The sequence below is a fragment of the Micromys minutus genome, assembly GCF_963924665.1.
Source record: "Micromys minutus genome assembly, chromosome: 6".
NCBI lineage: Eukaryota > Metazoa > Chordata > Mammalia > Rodentia > Muridae > Micromys > Micromys minutus.
The window spans coordinates 58262231-58282948 of NC_137975.1; the positions used below are offsets into that span (position 1 = coordinate 58262231).

At 37.5% G+C, this 20718-nt stretch overlaps 1 protein-coding gene across 2 annotated transcripts; it reads left to right on the forward strand.

Annotated features, from left to right (window-relative positions):
* Positions 1-510: 510 nt before the first annotated feature.
* LOC308421531 (aldo-keto reductase family 1 member C13) lies at positions 511-19646 on the forward strand (the record flags this gene model as incomplete). Of its 2 annotated transcripts, XM_080917933.1 has the most annotated exons (9): positions 511-594; positions 4021-4188; positions 4585-4701; positions 9928-10005; positions 13789-13911; positions 14673-14782; positions 15353-15518; positions 17564-17646; positions 19534-19646. In XM_080917933.1, the coding sequence occupies 9 exons, from the start codon at positions 511-513 to the stop codon at positions 19574-19576; spliced, it is 972 nt and encodes a 323-aa protein (XP_080774059.1). In that variant the 3' UTR covers positions 19577-19646. The 2 variants fall into 2 exon arrangements, with proteins under 2 accessions (XP_080774059.1, XP_080774060.1); XM_080917934.1 differs by lacking the exon at positions 9928-10005.
* Positions 19647-20718: the final 1072 nt, after the last annotated feature.

The window sequence follows — 20718 nt, forward strand, 5'->3', positions numbered from 1 at the left end:
TTATACGGCACGTAGTAGCTCATTATTTTCAGTGACGCATGATCAAGTAAAGGCTGCATAATGAAAATAAGTGTTTGTAGTATTAAATTTTTCCATCAATCTTTTCTCTAATAATATATAGTATATGAGATAAAAGAGAAAAACTACAGAAACAAATGCTTTATCAGTATATAGTACTTTATTTGAAATTGATCCTTCATATGAAACTGAGTGGCTTCTCTTCATACATGTGGAATACTGCTTTAAAGTTGTGACTCCTCCCTTCTGTTGTTTGTCCATTAAACAGACAATAGTAGTATTTATACGGGAGCCACACAACAGTACTGTTAACCATTAGCCAGACAGTAGCACTGCTTCATCGTTAGCTGCGGAGTAGAGGTGGTTAAACATTAGTCAGTGAGTACTCATGGCTAACTCCCAGAAAGACAGGAAATTGATATGACATTTATGCACTTCCCTTTCAGGACAACAGAAGACTCAGGACGTGCTTAGCCAGGGAAGTGAGAGACAATGAGCTCCAAACAACAATGCGTCAAACTAAATGATGGCCACTTCATTCCTGCCCTGGGCTTTGGCACCTATAAACCCAAGGAGGTAAGAATGCACGATTCTAAGTATCTCCAGGACAGAGCTAATCCACATACAAGAGAGCAGATAGTTAGGTTGACAGTGCATCAGGGTTTGAGTATCTATCCCCTGCTTGTCAAATATTCTTGTTAAATCAAGGTTACAGCAAGAGTTGCAATTTGTGGCTGTAAGTAGGAGACTGAGCCTGCTCTCTAGGTAGGGAGCATCAAGGTCAGATAGACAAACAGGGTCTATATCCATGTTTGCTTTTCTCTGAGGAAAGATCCCTGCTCTTGGTAAGTCAGTAGGGACAAAATCTTAACAGGGAAGGCCAAACTCTTAAGACATTTTCTCTGATTGTTGATGTTATTGCAGCATCTATTCAAGCTGTAAGGTACATGCCTTAGTGGCATTGGGACATTTGCAATATAATTCAGTCAGCAATTTCAGGATTATGTAACGTCCCTGTTATTCTTGCTGTCAGCTAGAAAATCTGGGTTTAGCAGGATGTAGCTCTGTTTCTCCCCCCATGGATTTACTTTTCTTGTCTAGGCCTGCCTATGAGCTTACTGTTCTCATTCACAACCTTTCTCCTCTAAGAGTGAACTTGGCTGTGAGCTCCAGACTTAAAGGGACAGGTGCATGTCTTAACAATTCCAGTCACTATGCTTTCCTATGTCCCTGTTACAAAGCTTGAAGGAGGAGAGCAAAGCCACCAGATTACCTACCAGCTTTCTTGGTTGTCATGTGGGAGGGGACTTCTCCACAAACTATGACACCAATTTTCAATGCAAAAAGGCTGGCTTCTGGAAATAAACAAGGTATCTCAGAGTGGCTTCCTGTAGATCAGTGGTTCTCAGTCTGTGGATTGCAAACCGTTTGGAGTTTCACAGAGGTGGAAGATAAGATATCATGATTATCAGATATTTACCTTATGATACTCAACAGTAGCACAGTTACAGTCAGGAAGTAGTAACATCATTTTATGGCTCAGGATCAGCACAGAATGAGGAACTGTATTAAAGGTCACAGCATTAGGAAGGTTTGCAACCACAGCTATAGATTAATGCAAGAACAAATATTTGAAAAATATTTTGGTTGTGTTTTGCATGGGTAGCCATCAGTATCTCCCAGTGAAAGTTCTACCAGAAGAAAGTGAGGTCTGCCATTTCTAACTCTCAACTGTGGGAAACTTGCTGGTATTGATACTGCATCATTATGATGGAAAGGTGGAGGACCTGGTAAAGATGAGCATGATTTATTGCTATTCATTAGTGTTCGTTGCATCCAGAGCATGGTTCTCCTCTGAATATAAAACATTGTGGTGAAATGTTGGACAACCAGGAGGGACTTTCTTATTTTCTAGTCCTCCATAGATCTTTTAAAAGTGTGTAAAGGACATCTTTCCTTGATGTCAAATCTGTCTTCTCATTCCAATTAGACTCCAGAAAAATTTGGAGAAATAGTCAGGAGTTGTTAAATTTGCAAAGTTTCACAAAAAAATCAGGAACAGGTCAAGGCCACTACAGGAGCCTCAGTGTTGATAGCTCTCAGAATGGCCTTATCCTGGGATAAGTTAGGCCTGGTTTACAGAAATGGTGGTAGAAGCCAACATTTTAGTCATGGTCTTTTATTCTGAAAAGATAACTGTAGCAATTATTAATACAATCAGAAAAGCTAATCTGATTGACTTTTTAAACCCCTTGTGTGTGTTGTATGGTTGTATATGTGTCTGTGCGTTTATGGACAATGTATGAGGATGTTAGAGGTCAAAGCCTTGGTTCATTACTGTCACTTTAATTGTGTGAGGCAGTGTCTCTCACCAAGTCTTTCAATCAGTGAGTCAGCTATCCTGGCAGACCACTGAGTTTAATAGCACATCCTGATGCTACCTCCTCAAGCACTAGGACTGCATGCAGTACTGTTTTACAGGAGTGCCGGGGGCTCACCTAAGATTCCCATAGTTGTTTACAGGCATGTTGCTAAGGGAGATATCTAGCCAGTCCATACCCTAAACCACTAACAAAAACCCAGTTTATTATTATACAAATATGTCAGCCAAGGTAATAATTTTAGAATTAATTCTAATCATGTTTTTTTTTAAGTTGAAATTTTTATTAATCAGTTTATTTATTTTTATTTCAAATGATATCCCCTCTGTCCATTACAAATCCACAAGCTTCTCATCCTTCCTGTCCCCCTCCCTTTTGTCTCTATGAGGGTGCTCCTCAACCCACTCACCCATTCCTGCATTACTACTCTATCATCACCCTTCACTGGAGCATTAGGTCTCTGCAAGATCAAGGGCCTGCCCTGCCCCACTGATACCAGAAAAAGCAATTTTCTTCTACATATGTATCTGAGGCCATGGCTCCCTCTGTTTATATTCTTTGGTTGATGATTTAGTTTCTGGAAGCTCTGGGTCATCCACTTAGTTGCTTTTGTTCTTCCTATAGGGTTACCATTCCGTTAAGATCCTTTGGTCCTTCCCTTACTTCTTCCATTGGGGTCCTTGGGCTAAGTCCAATGGTTGGCTCTGAGTTTCTGAATCTATATTGAAAGTTGCTGTTAAAACCTCTCATGTAACTGCCATATCAGGCTTCTGTTAGCAAGTGCTTCTTGACATCAGCAATACTATGGAGGTTTGCTTTCTATGGCTGGAGAGATGGTTATCATGTTCATTTAAGACAAGTAATCTTTGGTTGAAGAGGCTTGACAACACAAATGAAGAATCTCCAGCATGATGTATGCAAGTTAACTTTAATAAGGTTATATTTCTAGGGGAGATATTTTCCTGCCTCAATTTAGGTCTGTTCAACAAAGTAAAAGGATATATAGAAAGACTAATATAGGCCTTTTTTTCTGCCCAATTAACTATTATTAACCTGGCCTAGTTTGCTATCTGTTATCTTTACTTTATTTGTCCTTTGTAACAGTGTCTTACCTGGGAGCAAGAAGGAGTGTCTATGTAATTGAGTCCTGTCCCAAACAGACTTCCTTGTGTTCAGTTTGCTTAGTCATTCTACTACATATATTTAGTGTGACTTTTTAGAAGGCCACTGAACAAAAGGTGAGCATTCACTAGTACCAGCAAGTAGCCAGGATTGCACAGATATAAGGAAGTTCTTGGATCCAAAAGTCTTGCTATTAATTTAAAAAGACCCAGAGAAAGCAATTTTGATTCATTAGCTCAAACATGGGACAAAACATGGGTAAACACTGATTCTGTGAAGATACTTTTCTGTGACAATTATAATATCTCTGGAGATTTCATCGTGTTTTATAGAATAGGAGCTGTGGATAAAAGGATCAAGGTACTAGGCTCTTTCTGTTGATCTTAGGATGACTTTCAAAGACAAAATGCTTTCAATTATAATAAACTTCAATCTAGGCTCACCTTGAGCTAGTCTCAGAACATGCATCTCCAAATACCTCCTTTGGTTCCTCCCCTAGGTTCCCAAGAGTAAGTCACTGGAGGCTGCACACCTAGCTATTGATGCTGGGTACCGCCATATTGATACTGCTTATGCATACCAAATAGAAGAGGAGATAGGACAGGCCATTCAAAGCAAGATTAAAGCTGGGGTTGTAAAGAGAGAAGACATGTTCATCACTACAAAGGTATGGTATGCAAATGTGCAAGTTATTAAAATATAGAAAGGCAGCAGAAATTATATTACTGTATCAGAAGTTGGCTAAAGATGTCAGTTGCATAAGTGGGTAAAGGAAAGGCAAATTTAGAACTCTATGAAAATAATTTAGTTATTGGTCATTATTTTATTAGTATGTTTTTGGTTTCTTGATTACTTTTTTCATTGTTTATTAAATGAGCTAATATTGACCCCAACACTATATCTGAGTTCTCATTGTTAAGGAAGAGTAAAGTAAACACTGAGTTGATAGGAATACTTATAACTTTCCTTCAATTATTGGAAGCATTTTAGCATTGGATAAATGACTTTGCATATTTGGGTAACCTGTTAATCCAGCACAACTTCCATTCTTCAACACCTGTAGCTTTGGTGCACTTGCTTTCGACCGGAGCTAGTCAAGCCTGCTTTGGAGAAATCACTGAAAAACCTTCAACTGAATTATGTTGATCTGTACATTATGCATTACCCTGTGCCAATGAAGGTAGGTGATGTGTGTTGTCTCATGTACATATCTTTGATTATGGGCATAGATATCATTTTATTGATGGTTAAGATAAATTTTATTATAATTTCATACAAAATTAACTATATGCTACTAAACTTCTGTGTAGGCTCCACAAAGTGTATATTGTGTTATGAAGTGGGGTGTCCAAGCAGTGCCTAGAATCACAGGTTAGAAGTAACTTCCAGGAAAACTTGAATTAAACATTTTACATTTGTATTATTAGATGTTTGCTTAGGTCTTGTTCCTGTTTTCTCTATTGGTGGCAAAAGTGGTTTCAAGACAATTTCAGCTTCAAGGTCACAGATATTTTACAGTTTCTCAGCATCTTTTCTTACTAAAATCAATCTGTGTACAGCATTGCCTGGTCTGTCATGGCTGTTTCTGGGCACAGTAGCATTCATGTCATTACTGACCCTGGGTCAGGAGCATCACAAATTATTGTAGGTCAGGGCTATGCAATAAAATGGTTTCCCAGTGAACATGAAGCATTTTTGTTTCTAAAAGAAAGGGTAAACAAAAAATAAAAGTCAACTTGGATATCTCCTTTAGTATATATATATGTTGTAGGTGTGTGTGTGTGTGTGTGTGTGTGTGTGTGTGTGTGTGTGTATCAACAATTAAGGAAAGAGAGGCAATGTGTTTGAGATATTAAGAACATGCACAGAAAGGATTGAAGGGGGAAATATAAGAACAAAAAGCGATTTAACTATGTTATAATTTTAAAATTAAAATTATTATAAGAAGAATATTTAACTAGTCATCAAATTATATATGAAAATTCAACAGACCAGTCTTGCAAAGACAATTCAACACAGTATATAGAATCATGCCCCTCTCACTTATGGCTGCTTACTGTCTTATTTCCAAGATATATTTTTAAATTCTCTTAAAAACCTATTTTCATTCATTGTGAATTGGTTTTGATCTTGTGTATATGTCTGTTTGCTATGTACATGCTTGGTGCATGTGAAAGCCAGAAGTTATTGGGTCCCATGGGCCTGGAATGACAGATAGTGTCACTACCGTCTCTGACCAGCAGAAAAGGAGTGACAACATAGCATTCTTCTCCAAGCAGTTCATTCAGGAACCTTACAGCATGCAAGTGAAAGTTTTTCTGTCTCCTTTCTGTCTCTCCTTCTCTTTCTCCCGTTCTCTGCCCCCAAGTGCAGTCCCTTTTATCCTCTCTCAATTATACCTCCTCAGCCATGTTGCATGGCTGCAGTTCATTGGTCTAAGATCTGGCCTGATCTCGAATCAAGGGTGCACCTACATAGCTCACACGGTGGGAGTGGCTAATCTTGGGGGCAAGAGGAAGTCAGGTGCTAGTCTCAAGACTAGGTCGGAGTCCCATGCGCCCGCCATCTTTGGACTGCTGCCACACCCGCTCTCCACATCTCCCCCTTCTTTATAATTTTGGCTGAGAGAATGTCTGTCCTAGGTTGCTCCCTGTGACAGTGCACCTTACCTGTCACTGGGAGATGAGCAGCATTGGTTTGATCCCTGTGTTAGGTTGGTGACATGCCCAGGGAGTCTTACCCGTCACTGACTACTTCTCTAGCATGCCAAGCCACAGTTGAGGAGACTACCCAGTCTCCACCAATGCAAAAGCCTGTATCATAAAGACTTGAGTTCTGCACTGTCGAAATTGTATACAGCACATGCACCAGAATGCCAGGACTCTTATGAGGACCAAGGAAAAGGCTAATCCAGCTAGTCCAGCTCATACTTTCAGCCTTGAGGCAGCGGTGGTGATCCAAAATCCCTTTTAGGCCTAAATAAGGTCATAGCTGAGGGGGCCTGTACAGGCCAGGGAACAAACTGAGAAACAGAGATCTCAAATCCCACAGACCCATTCCAATGAAACCTTGCATTACCCCAACCCCCTCTCAAATAGCATACTTAAAGCAGATAAATCTGTGCAACTACCATAAACACTACACAGCAACCGTACATTAAAGGGATTGCTGGCAATTGCCTGAGCAGGACTTTGGTATGTCCAATTATATCCTGAAAATAATAATCATCTGAAAACATAACAATCCTGGGAAACACTGATAGGAGACCCCATCGCAGATCTTCACTCTTCACCACTGGGAGCATCAGCAGCATTAGGATCATCCACAGGGTCGTTGCTCTGCTCAACCTGGACCACTCTGGTCAACCTCTCTGGGACTCACAGTGGCTGTCAATGTTCCTGAGGAAACACACAAACAGACCCTCTTGCCCAAACCAACACCAGATCGGGACCCTGCCATTTGCCAGTCAGGACATCTTTCCACATAACCAGGCCTTTGGGAGAAACATCAGGATTGGTGTGACACTCAGCAGCAAACCACCCGTGCTTGTCTTCATTTAAAAAATTTAAGGTAAAAAGAGCAATAGCCAGTCTCTCCCTAGGGGAAGAACCTGCAGAGGCAATTCCCTCCTTTTGTTTAACTCGACACTCCTTGAGGGTGTGGTGAGCACGCTCAATGATTCCTTGTCCTTGAGGATTATAGGGCAATCTGTGAGTTACTCAAATGCCCATCATTTTGCAGAAGGAGACAAAAGAAGCAGAAGTATAGGAAGGCCCATTATTTGGTTTTAATTCTTTGTGCTGCCCCCAGGCGCTCCACGCTTCAAAACAATGTGCAATTACAGGATGTGCCTTTTCCCCTGTATGTAGAGATGCAAAAATAATCCCAGAAGCTGTATCAACAGAAACATGGAGATACTTTAATTTTCCAAATTCAGGGAAATGAGTGACATCCATTTTCCAGAGGTGTAGAGGGCACAACCCATGTGGGTTAACCCCAAACCCAATCTGGGGTAGCATAGGGGCACACTTTGGACACCCTTTTACAATATCCTGTGCCTCATTGCGAGTGATCTTAAAGCGTAAGGACAGGGTCTTAAAATTAACATGGAACTGTGAATGAAATTCTTGAGCCAATGAAATAGATGATGTATCAAAAAAAAAAAAAAATCAAGCAAGCCCTGGTGGCTTTATCTGCAGTATCATTTCCCTCTGTTAGAGGACCAGGTAAGTTAGTATGGGCACAGAGATGCTGTACAAAAAAGGGTGACGTTCTTTTCAAAATCAAGTCACGCAAGGTGACAATGAGATGTCCAATAGTAGATTTTGAAATGATTTTACCCACTTCTTCCAAGCAGAGCAACAAGTTAACAACATACTGGCTATCAGAAATCAAATTAAAAGTACCTGGAAACAATTCAAATACTTTAATCACAATTTGAAATTCAATAACTTGGGGTGATGCAGGGGGAAATTGTATGGTAACCGGAGAGGAACCTGCCACCACATATGCTCCTTGTCCTGTCTTGGAACCATCTGTAAAGATAAGTGGGGTGTCTGGCAAAACATCCTTTGAAGTGATATGAGGAAAAACTACAGGATGAGTAGTAATCAACTGTAGGATAGGATCCTTAGGGAAATGATTATCAAAGTTGCCTTGAAAACTGCATCTCAGAATAGCGCATTCATCTATAGTAGATGACAATACTTCTAGTTGTCTCACATTATAAGGGATTATAAGATCCTTAGGTGAGATGTCAAAATACTGTATGCAGTGTTGAATGCCTAGCAAAGCCAATTGTGCCACTGAAGTGGGATAATGAACAAGTGTCTTGGCCGGGAAATCTTTGGATGTATCCATAGCAAAGGAGCTCCTTGCCATAGAACTCCTGTAGGCTGTGCCTCTGTGGACAGAATACACAGCAAAATGGGTTTTGACTCATCCTGGCATTTTAAGGCCGCAGTCTAGATGCCCTGCTCTACCAGTTGTAACGCGGCTCTGGCAGCATCAGTGAGTTGTCTGGGAGAATCAAGAGCAGAATCACCTGGCAGAATATCATAGAGTGGTTGCAGCTGTCTGTTGGTCAGAGATAAATTGGGTTGAACCCATTGAATATCTCCTAATAATTTTTGAAAATAATTTAGCGTAATCAATTTATCAGTACGGATATGAATTTTTTTTTGTGTGGGGCTACTGAATCTGCAAAAGGCTCAGTGGGCCCTTGGAGGATCTTGGTCAAGTTCCCACTCACCTCCCCTCTATTGGGTTGGGCTTTTCATTCCTGATTCCTATGATGTTAATCTGCTCATACACCTGGACTGGATAATTTATCTGTGCTGCTGCAAACCTCCCTTGTCCCATCAGCATGTCCTGATCCCAGGCTGGCTGACCATTGCGAGGGGTAAAAACGGCCTGCTCCGCGGCAAATTCAATATAGTTTGCCTTTCAATCTAAATATTGACCATAGGTAAGGCAAGCACGAGCCAAATTTTGCCAATCATTAGGGTTTATGCAATACCGGTGTAGGTGTTCTAATTGTGCCACAACATATTCAGCACTAACTCCATAGGTTCATACTCCCTCGGCTAGCCTCTGAACGATTTTACAGTTCAGTGGCTCATGATAACGATTGTCCTGCACATCCTGAAGTACAGGAAAGCACTGGGCTCTTAGCTCTCTCCAAGTTTCAGGATTCAAACTATGCCCTTCTCCTCCACCTGGGGCATAAGGAGGTAGAGTTGGTGGCCCTGGAGCCAACGGTTCAACCTGTACTTTCATTTTTTCCAAACTGTTGGCTATACTTTCCAGATCATCTTCCGACATTTCTCCCTCACTAGACATTTCTCCTGGCTCTGAATTCTGGGAGTGCTCTTCCCTAACCTGATACAGCATTCTTCTCAAAGTAGTTTATTCAGGAACCTTACAGCATGCCAGTGAAAATCTTTCTGTCTCCTTTCTGTCTCTTTCTGTTTCTTTTTCTCCCCCTCTCTGCCCCCAAATGAAGTCCCTTTTATCTCTATACTCCACTGCCTCAGTCCGTGTTGCATGGCTACAGTTCATAGGTCTAAGTCATCTGGCTTGCTCCTGCATCATGGGTGTGCCTGTGCAGCTCCCACGGTGGGAGTGGCTAATCTCGGGGTGGGGGGGGGCAGGAGGAAGTCAGGTGCTAGTCACAAGACTAGGACAGAGTCCCAAACGACGTCTTTGGACTGCCACCACACCTGCTCTCCACAAGATAGCTGTGCCCAACTATGTAGGTTCTGGAAATTGAACCCAGGTCCTCTGAAAGAGCAGCCAGTGGTTAATCACTGAACTCTCTCTCCAGCTCTTCCAATGTAGTCTTGAACACATTACTGTAGACAAGATACATGTTTGTAAGGCTGTTTTAAAGTTGCTTCTCTTCCAGTCAGGGGATAATGATTTTCCAGTAGATGAAAATGGGAAATCTCTACTGGACATGGTGGATTTCTGTGACACATGGGAGGTGAGTACTTTTTAAAACAATGTTAAAACAAGTAGACAAAAGGAGAATCAGGTAAATTTTCCTTGGGTATAGAAATTCATTTTTACTGATACATATTTGCTGGAGTGGAAGGGGAGGAATGTATTCCTAAAATGGAATGGAATGAAAAGAAGATGGGCACAGGACAGGAGGGATATGGGTATTTTGCCATCTTATGTATGAATATCCTTGATTTCTGGCAATATTACAGAAATCCTTTGGCTGACATCTCCTGATTTATTGTGATATTATCTTGACTTCTTTGAATTTAAACCCAGTGATCATCTGGTCAATACACCCCTCCCACCATTAGTGCCTGTGACCAATTTAGAGTGTTGTACACACTGGCAAGTGTTCTACCAGAGAACAATATGTTTAGCTCTGGACAATTTTACTTTAACTGCTCAATACGCTCTCTTTTTAATTTTTTACTTTATTTAATTAAAATAATTTTTTTTAAAAAACAGAGATAAATGTACAGTTTTTAAAAGAATTTTACCTAAAACTATATGAATGTAATTTTTGTCAGTGCTTGTTTTCTTTATTTAAAGGTTTGAACTATGCATTGAAACTATGCAATAGTGATAATGAGCATAAACTACATATAAAACAAAATGTAACATGGAAATAGTCAAAGTTTTCTTGGTGTGTAAAGATTAAACATATTGATTTTTATATACCATGGAGTACCACAAGGCTGCATTCTTAGCTCTAGAATTATTAATGATTTAAGGTGTAGGTCTACCACACTCTGAGAGGGTGCTGTACACATAATTCTTTTTTTCTAAGAAGGACTGAGGCTTCCACATTTTTGCCTTACTTCTCTTTGAGCTTCAAATGGCCTGTGAGTTGTTTCTGGGGTATTCAGAGAGTTCTGGGGCTAGTATCCAATTATCAGTGACTGCATATTATGTCTTTTTTTCTGTGACTGGGTTACCTCACTCAGGATGATATTCTCTAGTTCCAGACATTTGCCTAGAAATTTTGTAAAATCATTGTTTCTTTTTTTTTTTTTTTAGGTCTTTCCTTTCATTTAATGCTGATAACAGGACTTTTACTAATATATTACTTTATTTTTATTTTTAAAAACAACTTTATTTTACAAAACAAAGATAAATGTAAAGATTTTAAACATTTTTTGCTTAAAATTATACATTTTTGTCAGTACTTTTTTTCAGATTTTAAAATAATTTTTACATAAAACTATATGAATATATTTTTTAGTCAGTACTTGATTTTTTTAAAGGTTTGATAGTATGCATTTAAAACTTAATAGTTACAATGAGCGTAAAGTACATATAAAACAAAATGTAACATGGAAATAGTCAAAGTTTTCTTGTTTTGTAAATATTTTTTGTTTTTTTTGTTTTCTTTATTTCTTGGACTTCATACAGTCTGTGAGTTGTTTCTGGGGGAGTGCAAGCCTCTGGGGTTAGCATCCCACTATCAGTGACTGCATATTATGTTTGTTCTTTTGTGACTGGGTTATCTCACTCAGGATGATATTCTCTAGATGCAGCCATTTTCTTAAGAATTTGGTTAAGTCATTGTTTCTGGTGGCTGAGTAGTATTCCATTGTGTAAATGTACCACAATTTTTGTATCCATTCATCTTCTGAAGGACATCTGGGTTCTTTCCAGCTTCTGGGATTATAAATAGAGCTGCTATGAACATTGTGGTGCATATATCTTTGTTGTGTATTAAAGTGTCTCTGGGGTATATGCCCAGAAGTGGAATAGCTGGGTCTTCAGGTAGTACTATATCCAATTTTCTGAGTTATCGCCAGACTGATTTCCAGAGTGGTTGTATTAGTTTGCAACCCCACCAATAGTGGAGAAGTGTTCCTCTTTCTCCGCAGCCTCGCCAGCATCTGCTGTCATCTGAGTTTTGGATCTTGGCCAATCTGACTGGTGTGAGGTGGAATCTCAGGGTTGTTTTGATTTGCAATTCCCTGATGGCTAAGGATGTGGAGCACTTCCTCAGATGTTTCTCGGCCATTCGGTGTTCCTCAACTGAGAATGTTTTGTTTAGCTCTGTACCCCATTTTTTAATAGGGTTATTTGATTCTCTGGTGTCTAGCTTTTTGAGTTCCTTGTATACCTTGGATATTAGGCCTCTATCTGATATGGTGTTGGTAAAGATCTTTTCCTATTCTGTTGGTTGCCGTTTTGTTTTCTTGACAATGTCTTTAGCCTTACAGAAACTTTGCAATCTCATTAAGTCCCATTTGTTAATCTTTGACCTTAGAGCTTAAGCCATTGGTGTTTTGTTCAGGAAATTTTCTCCTGTGCCTATGTGTTCTAAGGTTTTCCCTACTTTCTCATCTAATAGTTTCAGTGTATCTAGTTTAATGTGGAGATCTTTGATCCACTTACAATTGAGAGTAGTACTCCATTGTGTAAATGTACCACAACTTCTGTATCCATTCATCTACTGAAAAACATCTGGGTTCTTCCTAGCTTCTGCCAATTATAAATCAGGCTGCTATAAACATGATGGAGCATGTTTCCTTATTGTATGTTGGAGCATCTCTGGAGTATATTCCAAGAAGTGAAATAACTGGGTTTTCAGGTAGTACTATGTCCAATTTTCTGAGGAATCACCAGACTGATTTCTAGAGTGGTTGTACCAGCTTACAACCCCACCAACAGTGGAGAAGTGTTCCTCTTTCTCCACATTCTCACAACATCTACTTTTATCTGAGGTTTGGTCTTAGCAATTCTGACTGGTATGAAGTGGAATCTCAGAGCTTTATTGATTTGCATTTTCCTGATGACTAGGGATGTTGAGCATTCCCTTAGGTGCTTCTTAGCCATTAAATATGCCTCAGTTGAGAAATCTTTGCTTAGCACTGTTACCCATTTTTAATAGGACTGTTTGATGCTCTGGAGTCTAACTTTTTGAGTTCTTTGTATATATTGGATATTAGACCTCTGTCAGATGTGGGATTGGTAAAGATCTTTTCCCAGTCTGTTGGTAGCCATTTTGTTTTTTTTGACAGTGTTCTTAGCCTTACAGAAACTTTGTAATCTCATGAAGGCCCACTTATTGCTTTTTGATCTTAGAGCAGAAGCCATTGGATCTGCAGATTGCTTTTGGTAAGATGGTCATTTTTAAAATATTGATATTTCCAGTTCATGACCATGGGTGATCTTTCCATCTTCTGAGATCTTCCTCAATTTCCTTCTTCAGAGATTTGAAGTTTTTGTTATACAGACATTACGCTTTCTTAGTTAGGGTCACACCAAGGTAATTCATATTATTTGTGACTATTGTGAAAGGTATCTTTTCTGTAATTTCTTTCTCAGCATGTTTGTCCTTTCAGTAGGGTAAGGCTACTGATTTTTTTTTGAGTCAATTTTATATGCAGCCACTTTGCTGAAGTTGTTTAGCAGCTGTAAAATTCGCTGTTGGAATTTTGGGGGTCACTTACGTATACTATCATGTCATCTGCAAATAATGATATTTTGATTTCTTCTTTTCTGATTTGTATCCCCCTTGCTTATTTTTCTTGCCTAATTGCTCTAGCCAGGACTTCCAGTACAATATTGATTAGGTATGTGGAGAATGCGTAACATTTTTTAGTCCCTGGTTTATTGGGATTGCTTCAAATTTCTCACTGTTTAGTTTGCATTCAGCTATTGGTTTGCTGTATATTGGTTTTATTATGTTTAAATATGGGATATGGATTCCTGCTAATATTCTCTTTATATCCATGTCTTCAAGCATAAGTATGACCAGTTTTTCCCCCTTTCTTATCACCAGATGTTGGAGAAGTGTAAGGATGCAGGCCTGGTCAAGTCCATTGGTGTGTCCAACTTTAATCACAGTCAGCTGGAGCGACTCCTAAACAAGCCAGGACTGAAGTACAAACCTGTCTGCAACCAGGTGAGGATCTACATTCCCTCTCCATCTCTCAGGCTTTTTCTCACTTCTGTACTACAGATGCCCATTTAGTTGCCCTCTGTCCAAGTGATTTTCATCTTATGGAAAAAAGATTTTAAGAGCAGCATTAGTGGTCCAAAGATGTGGGGGATTCTAAATTTAACCTTAGACTCTTAGAGTATTGGTGAGAAGTGCCCAAGTGATAGAAAATATGGAGATTTAGGGTTGGTCAGCCAGGCAGAAATTTAGATCAGTGGAAAGTGATCTCCATGATATAAGAATAAGAAGTAGACATGGGCTAGTTCATTGAACAAATGTGTGAAGACAAAAATTAGTCAGTGCCCAGGACTTGCATAGAATTCATGCTTTTCACTATCTTATTATGGTACATCCTCAGGATTCCATTAAGCCTAGCAGCTGGTGTCTTTACCCAATGATTCCTCTTGCTGTCCGTTAACAATATATTTTGATACAAAAACTTGCACAGTCAGATGGTATCAAAAGAATGCTCCCAAATTACTTCTTTTGTCCTTCAAGAAAAATTTGCACCAGCTTGATCTTTTTTTTTGAAAAACTTTATTTAAAAATACAAAGATAAATGTACAAATTTTAAGCATTTTTGCATAAAAGTATACAAATACATTTATTCATGGTTGAAACTATATATAATTTTCTAATTCTACTTTATTGAGTTTGGCATTTTTATTCATCATACTATGAGCATTTGATAAAATCTGATATCTTTTCATCACATTCTATCATAGGTTGAGTGTCATCTTTATTTGAACCAGAGTAAGCTACTGGATTACTGCAAATCAAAAGACATTGTTCTTGTTGCTTATGGTGCTCTGGGAACCCAACGATATAAAGAATGGTAATAAAATATAAGTATTACCCCTGATAGAAGATTGTCAATTAGTACCAGAAAACTCATTTCTCACAGACATGGGATCTTTTTTTAGAAGAACCTGGAGAATCAATATCTTAGTTTCTTTTCCCATTGCTCTGATAAAATACTCTCCCAAAAGTTTCAGGGAGTAAGGGTTTATTGTTATTTACAATTTAAGCTCACAGACTGTAAAAGGAAGAAGTCAAGGTGTCAGGAGCTTGAAGTAGGTGATCACTTCTCCTTAAAAGTCAAGATGCCGAGTGTGAGGAATGAACACTAATGCTCAGATCACCTTCTCAATTTAAATAGCTTGAACTACCTGCTCAAAAAAAGGGTCCCAGCCATAATTAAAATAGGGCTTTCCACATCAATTTTCATAATAAAACAATTTCACATAGCCATCTAAGCAACTCATTTTACGGGTTATTCTAGATTGTATCCAGTTGAGAATTATCCATATCCATCATCCCCAGTCTAGAATGAGGCATGTAATCTGTTTTGAAGTACTGTAACCAAAAGTTTGGCCTTATGAGTTTATTCCTATTTTCCTTCTAGGGTGGACCAGAACTCTCCAGTTCTCTTGAATGATCCAGTTCTTTGTGAAGTGGCCAAAAAGAATAAGCGAAGCCCTGCCCTGATTGCACTACGATACCTGGTTCAGCATGGGGTGGTGCCACTGGCCCAGAGTTTCAAACAGAATGAGATGAGAGAAAATTTGCAGGTGATTATCTCTGATCCTAAGAGTCTTAAATAATATCATCCATGTGCTTGCTTCCTTCAAATCTCTCAAAATATTGTTGCAATCAAGCCCATATTCTAAATATTTTCTAGGCATGTGAGTTTTCAAGCAAATTGAGAAGTGTTTTGTTTTGAAAAATGTCATGTCTATGATATAAAACCACCATGGCTTGAGAGATTTGTTTATTGTTGGAAATCATGTAAGTTTTGGTTTACATTGTCCACAAAGTACTGTGTAACCCTTTCCCATGAAATTCTTCATATTCTGAAATAAAGGATCTGGACTCAGTAATTTTGATTCTAGAAATTTCTATGGTTTTACTATTATTTCCCTCCATACTTAAATATCCTGACATACACATGCATATATATATATATATATATATATATATATATATATATATATATATATACATATATGCATACACACATTCATGCATGCAAACAGGCATATACACATACATGCACATACTCATACATAAACACACACACACACACACACACACACACACACTTATACATATATACTGGTCAATTGTTCCTGTCATACTTATTTAAACTGGCCATTTTCTTAAAATGTCACATAAGTACATTTTATTATATTATAACATATTAGTAGTTTCTACAAAACTAATTTTTTGTAGAAATTTAATATATAGAACCTTTATTTACCTTAGTGTTTGTTAATTTAAACCTTGCCTTACTTTAGCCTAAACTTAGTGAAAATTTTCTGTCTATACTGAGTCCCTTTACACATCATCAAGGAGTTATTGTCTATATTTTCAGAATGATGAGGCCCCTCAGCTTCAGACAACCAATGGAGCTTTTCCTCAGTTCCATATAAGCTTCATAGAACTGAGAAGTTTCACAGGTTTTACTGCTGCATTAGAAGCCTTTTATAATAAACACAGAGGTGATCCATCAGTGGGTCTCATATATCCAGTGAAATTACACAGCAGCCAAGACTCAGGGGGTAGGAAATAGACACTACATCTGTGGTTTAGGAGATAAAACGGTTCAACAGTGTGCAGTCCAAGAACTGTAGATTATAATAAGTCTGCTGTATTTATATAGTCTCGTAGTATTTGTTATGTGATTCAGAAGTGCTTGCTGGATCATCTTCTTCCAATTTATTAATTTTGTTCTATTTTCATAAACAAAGGGAGCATACTACAGTCTTTATATTTTACTTTATGTTTAAGGTCACAATATTCTGCTTGTTAGGCAAAAGAGTTTATTTCACTCTTTTAATAGAGGTTTGTGTTATTTCTCTCTAAATTGTTCTCTAGGATAAAGTTGTTATGAGTTGTGAAATATAAATTCATATATGAATCCAATTTTAAATAACTAATTCAGAGTGATTACATTTATGAGTGCTTTTCCCTGTTCAATTATTTAATTTAATCTCACTGAGCCTCCAGGTTGTGCTTTGTACTATATTTATCAGTTGTTAAACAGTTGGCAATTTTTCATGTCCAATCTCAATCTTTATCTCCATATATTATAAACATCAAAGGACATAACCCTGTGTATGTTTTAAGATGTGATCATATGTTGAAATTTATTTTAAAGTTAAAACATCTCAAATTTAAATAAGAACAACTTTTAAAGCAAGCAATTTTGTTTACATGAATTTGGAAGTCTTATATAACATTGAAAAAGCATTGTTTACATTTCAATAGTTAATTGATGGCTTACATATATCTCACTCCCCATATAAGTCACTGATTTGTATAAGGTATATCAAAAATTAACTCTAAATTTCTTGGAAACTATGTACCATAGCCTGTTTGTGATGTCAGCTTTTTCTTTCTTCACAAGATACCCTTGTCATTACCTCTTGTCTGTGGTGTCATGCACCTTTAATACATCTCAAAAGGAATTTCTTTCATTTTTACTTGGTACTTACTCACCATGAATGTTTTGATAAACAATGTTCATCATTTTGAGGAACGTACTAATTACATTGCCTTTGAGATATAATATGTGAGCCATTCAAATGCTAAAACCTTTGTACTTTTCTGATAGGTTTTTGAATTTCAACTGTCTCCTGAAGACATGAAAACATTAGATGGCCTGAATAAAAATTTTCGGTACCTTCCAGCGGAGTTGTAAGTAATGTTGATGAACACCTCTGCTCGATGTGTTTCAATTCATGCAGTTTCTTCTCTATTCCATTCACACTGTTAGAAATTAAATGACTATTTGTCTGCAGCACATTTCTTATGGATATAGTTAATATAATAGTTATTTCCAAGGCACAAAGCACTAAGAAGGTTTTGATAGTCAAAATCAAAAATAGAAACAGAAGCTTCTGGATAAAGTAGTTACCCAAATATCTTTATTTTCCCTTCTTATGATTTGATACTGGATGTAGATTTATTGCAGAATATTTGATCATGCTGTAAATCTCAAGTATGTGTTGTTTATTGAAAAACACCTTTAGTCCCAGAGCTTTCTGCTTATTGTAAACAGAATTGAAATTAAGGCAACCACAGGTGAAGAGGCAAAGCAAACAACGAGTTGACCTGGAGTCCGTCTCAAGGTTCAGGGTCTACTTCTCATTTTGGGGCACCAAATTCTATTTTTAAAAATTCAATCAATTATTGTTTTAAATAATAAATTGATTATTAAATTTTACCAATGAAGACTTGGAAGCCCTATGCTGGGGTGAAATCCTGTTAGTTCAGAAAGGCTGAAGAAACATCCAGTTGACCCTCTTCCTCAGCTGATGTCTCAAAAGGAAGCTTTCTTTGATGCTGTCTCAAAAACTCCCTGAAACTGAATGTCCTTCACTTCCACTTTCTGCATCTCTCTATCTCTCCTAAGATTTCCTCTTACTCTCTGGTTATTTTCCATGTTTACTTCCTGTCAACTAGTTGCTAGCTCAGAATTTTGACCTATGGTTGACCTCATTTAAGTCTTTTTACAATAAGCAGAAAGCTCTTAGATTAATGAAGTGCTAGAGCTGAGCTCTGACTAAACTAGAAATTGGTTTTTTTCCAGTAAACAACGAAATCTTGGTGTTCACAATGTGACCAAGTATCCTACAACATAGGTTGTGAGTGATGAGAAAGAATGCACATAAGTTCATATGTGCATATGTGCATATTTATCTCTATCATCTATCTAGCATTGCTGATATACTTATCTATCTATTTATCCTTCATCTGTATCATCTATCTATTTATCTCTCTCCTAACTAACTTCTGCTTCTGAAAATTTTAATTCTCAGCCGAAATTAGTATAATAATGTTTGAAGGAGGAATAGACTATCTACAATATAAGACTTGTGTATATGTATAATATCATTATTAATATTTTTGTTAGTATGCAGCAGAATAAAGGCATAAGAAGAGATGTAGTTCAGTGACCGTATCACTGCTATAAATAATAAATATGTCTTTCCAATTTTTAAAACCTAATAATTTTTATCACTACACATTTTGGATGTTTATTCATAAATAGAGGTTTGCCCATTTTATTGTTAGTTGTTGACTTTACTGACATTCATCTTCTAACTCAATCTAACACAATACATTGTAGATGATGGAAGTGGGTGAATAATTAATAAATTCCTAGAATGAAGTGGAAGTGAAAGTGGTAGGCATCAATGTGCATCGTAAGATGTTGTGTGTTGAACTAAAGATTACATAGTGCTTTTCTACTTTTGTTTGGAGGCTACAGTTGGAAAGAATGTTTGGCATTTCTTTCTTCGATTGATGCATAAAGGAAACTAAGAAAGATGAATATTTATGAACACTGGTCTTTATGTTTTCTGTTCTAGGTAAAGGTACATAATTTTTAAAAATTTATAAAAGATATTTTAAAAAAAATTTTTATAAAACTTTGAAAAGGACTGTAGGAGTGTCTCATTCTGCAACTAATCAGGGAATGAAACAATGATCTTTAACCTCAATGGGTGCTTCCTAGATGTTATATTGTTACAGTGAAGATGTAGACTCTACAGTACCTGTTTGTCTTTGTTTCCTATTTAGTCTTGCTGACCACCCAGAATATCCATTTTCAGAGGAATACTAACATGAGGACTCAACATGAATTCTCCCTGATCTCCCAGTGTGTGGACAGAGATGGTGGTGATGTGACCTAGATGCTGTTGAATGGACATGCCATTTCTCATCAACCTGGGTTCCTTAGGAACTCAAATTCAGCTGAAGCTCCAGATAATGCTCTCAAAGAAAATAAAATATAATATTGATAATGCTTTGAAATAAATATTTGATTTTCTCTTCAAAAGATATTTTCATTGTTTTGTTTTTATTTGGTTGTGTTTCTTAGATTATTATTATATTCGTTTTGTTGAAAGTTGTAAGTGGTGTTTGGAGATAGCAATTGCCATTTTATAAACATTTCAGGATTAGGGTAGGTATTACTTTTATTTCAGGGAATGCCTGATAGTTAAATGGCTTTGAGTCATCGGTCCTCAATGATTAAATGAAAACATAACTGCACATACTCGAAGAGTCTAAGGCTGTAATGTTAGGCACATGTGACAAGGTTAACCAACAGTAAAATAACTCATTCTAGCACCTTAGCTTTAGAGTCTTGGACCTACAGAGTGAGGCATTCCTGAGATAGTTTAGGCTAAAGAGGGGTCATGAAACTAATTAACTAGGATCATTAAAAGTCAGCATGGAAAACCCTAAAGGTGTAAATGAACTAAAATTGATTTTTTTCTAGGTAAGAGAATATGGGGATGCATTATGGCTACCTTATCAAGTGGTAGAGTGAAATTATACTAGTGACAGTCACTGAGAAAATGAATACAGCACATATTTGATTTACCTCACTTTGATGTTGAAATTCAAATGCCCTAAATTATATAAAAGCCATTTGTAAAATGCAAAGTACTACTTGTATACTTGGACTAATTTTTGTTGTTTGTAATAAAGGCAAGGCTAGAAAAAAATTCATCATGGGGAAATTTAAGAGGAGAGAATTGATCAGAGGCATAACTTATAAATGATGTCAAGGTTGTATTTATGTAATATAAATATTATAATCACATATTTACATATTACCAAACAAGATCATTTTTGCACATGTAATCAATTGCTAGGTACATAGTGAAATTGGTCTTGTTGAAGGCATCATTAGATAGAGACACAGTTTGGGGGTTAGAAGAAGACCTAAGAGTTAATCTTATAATATTAAGAGAATTC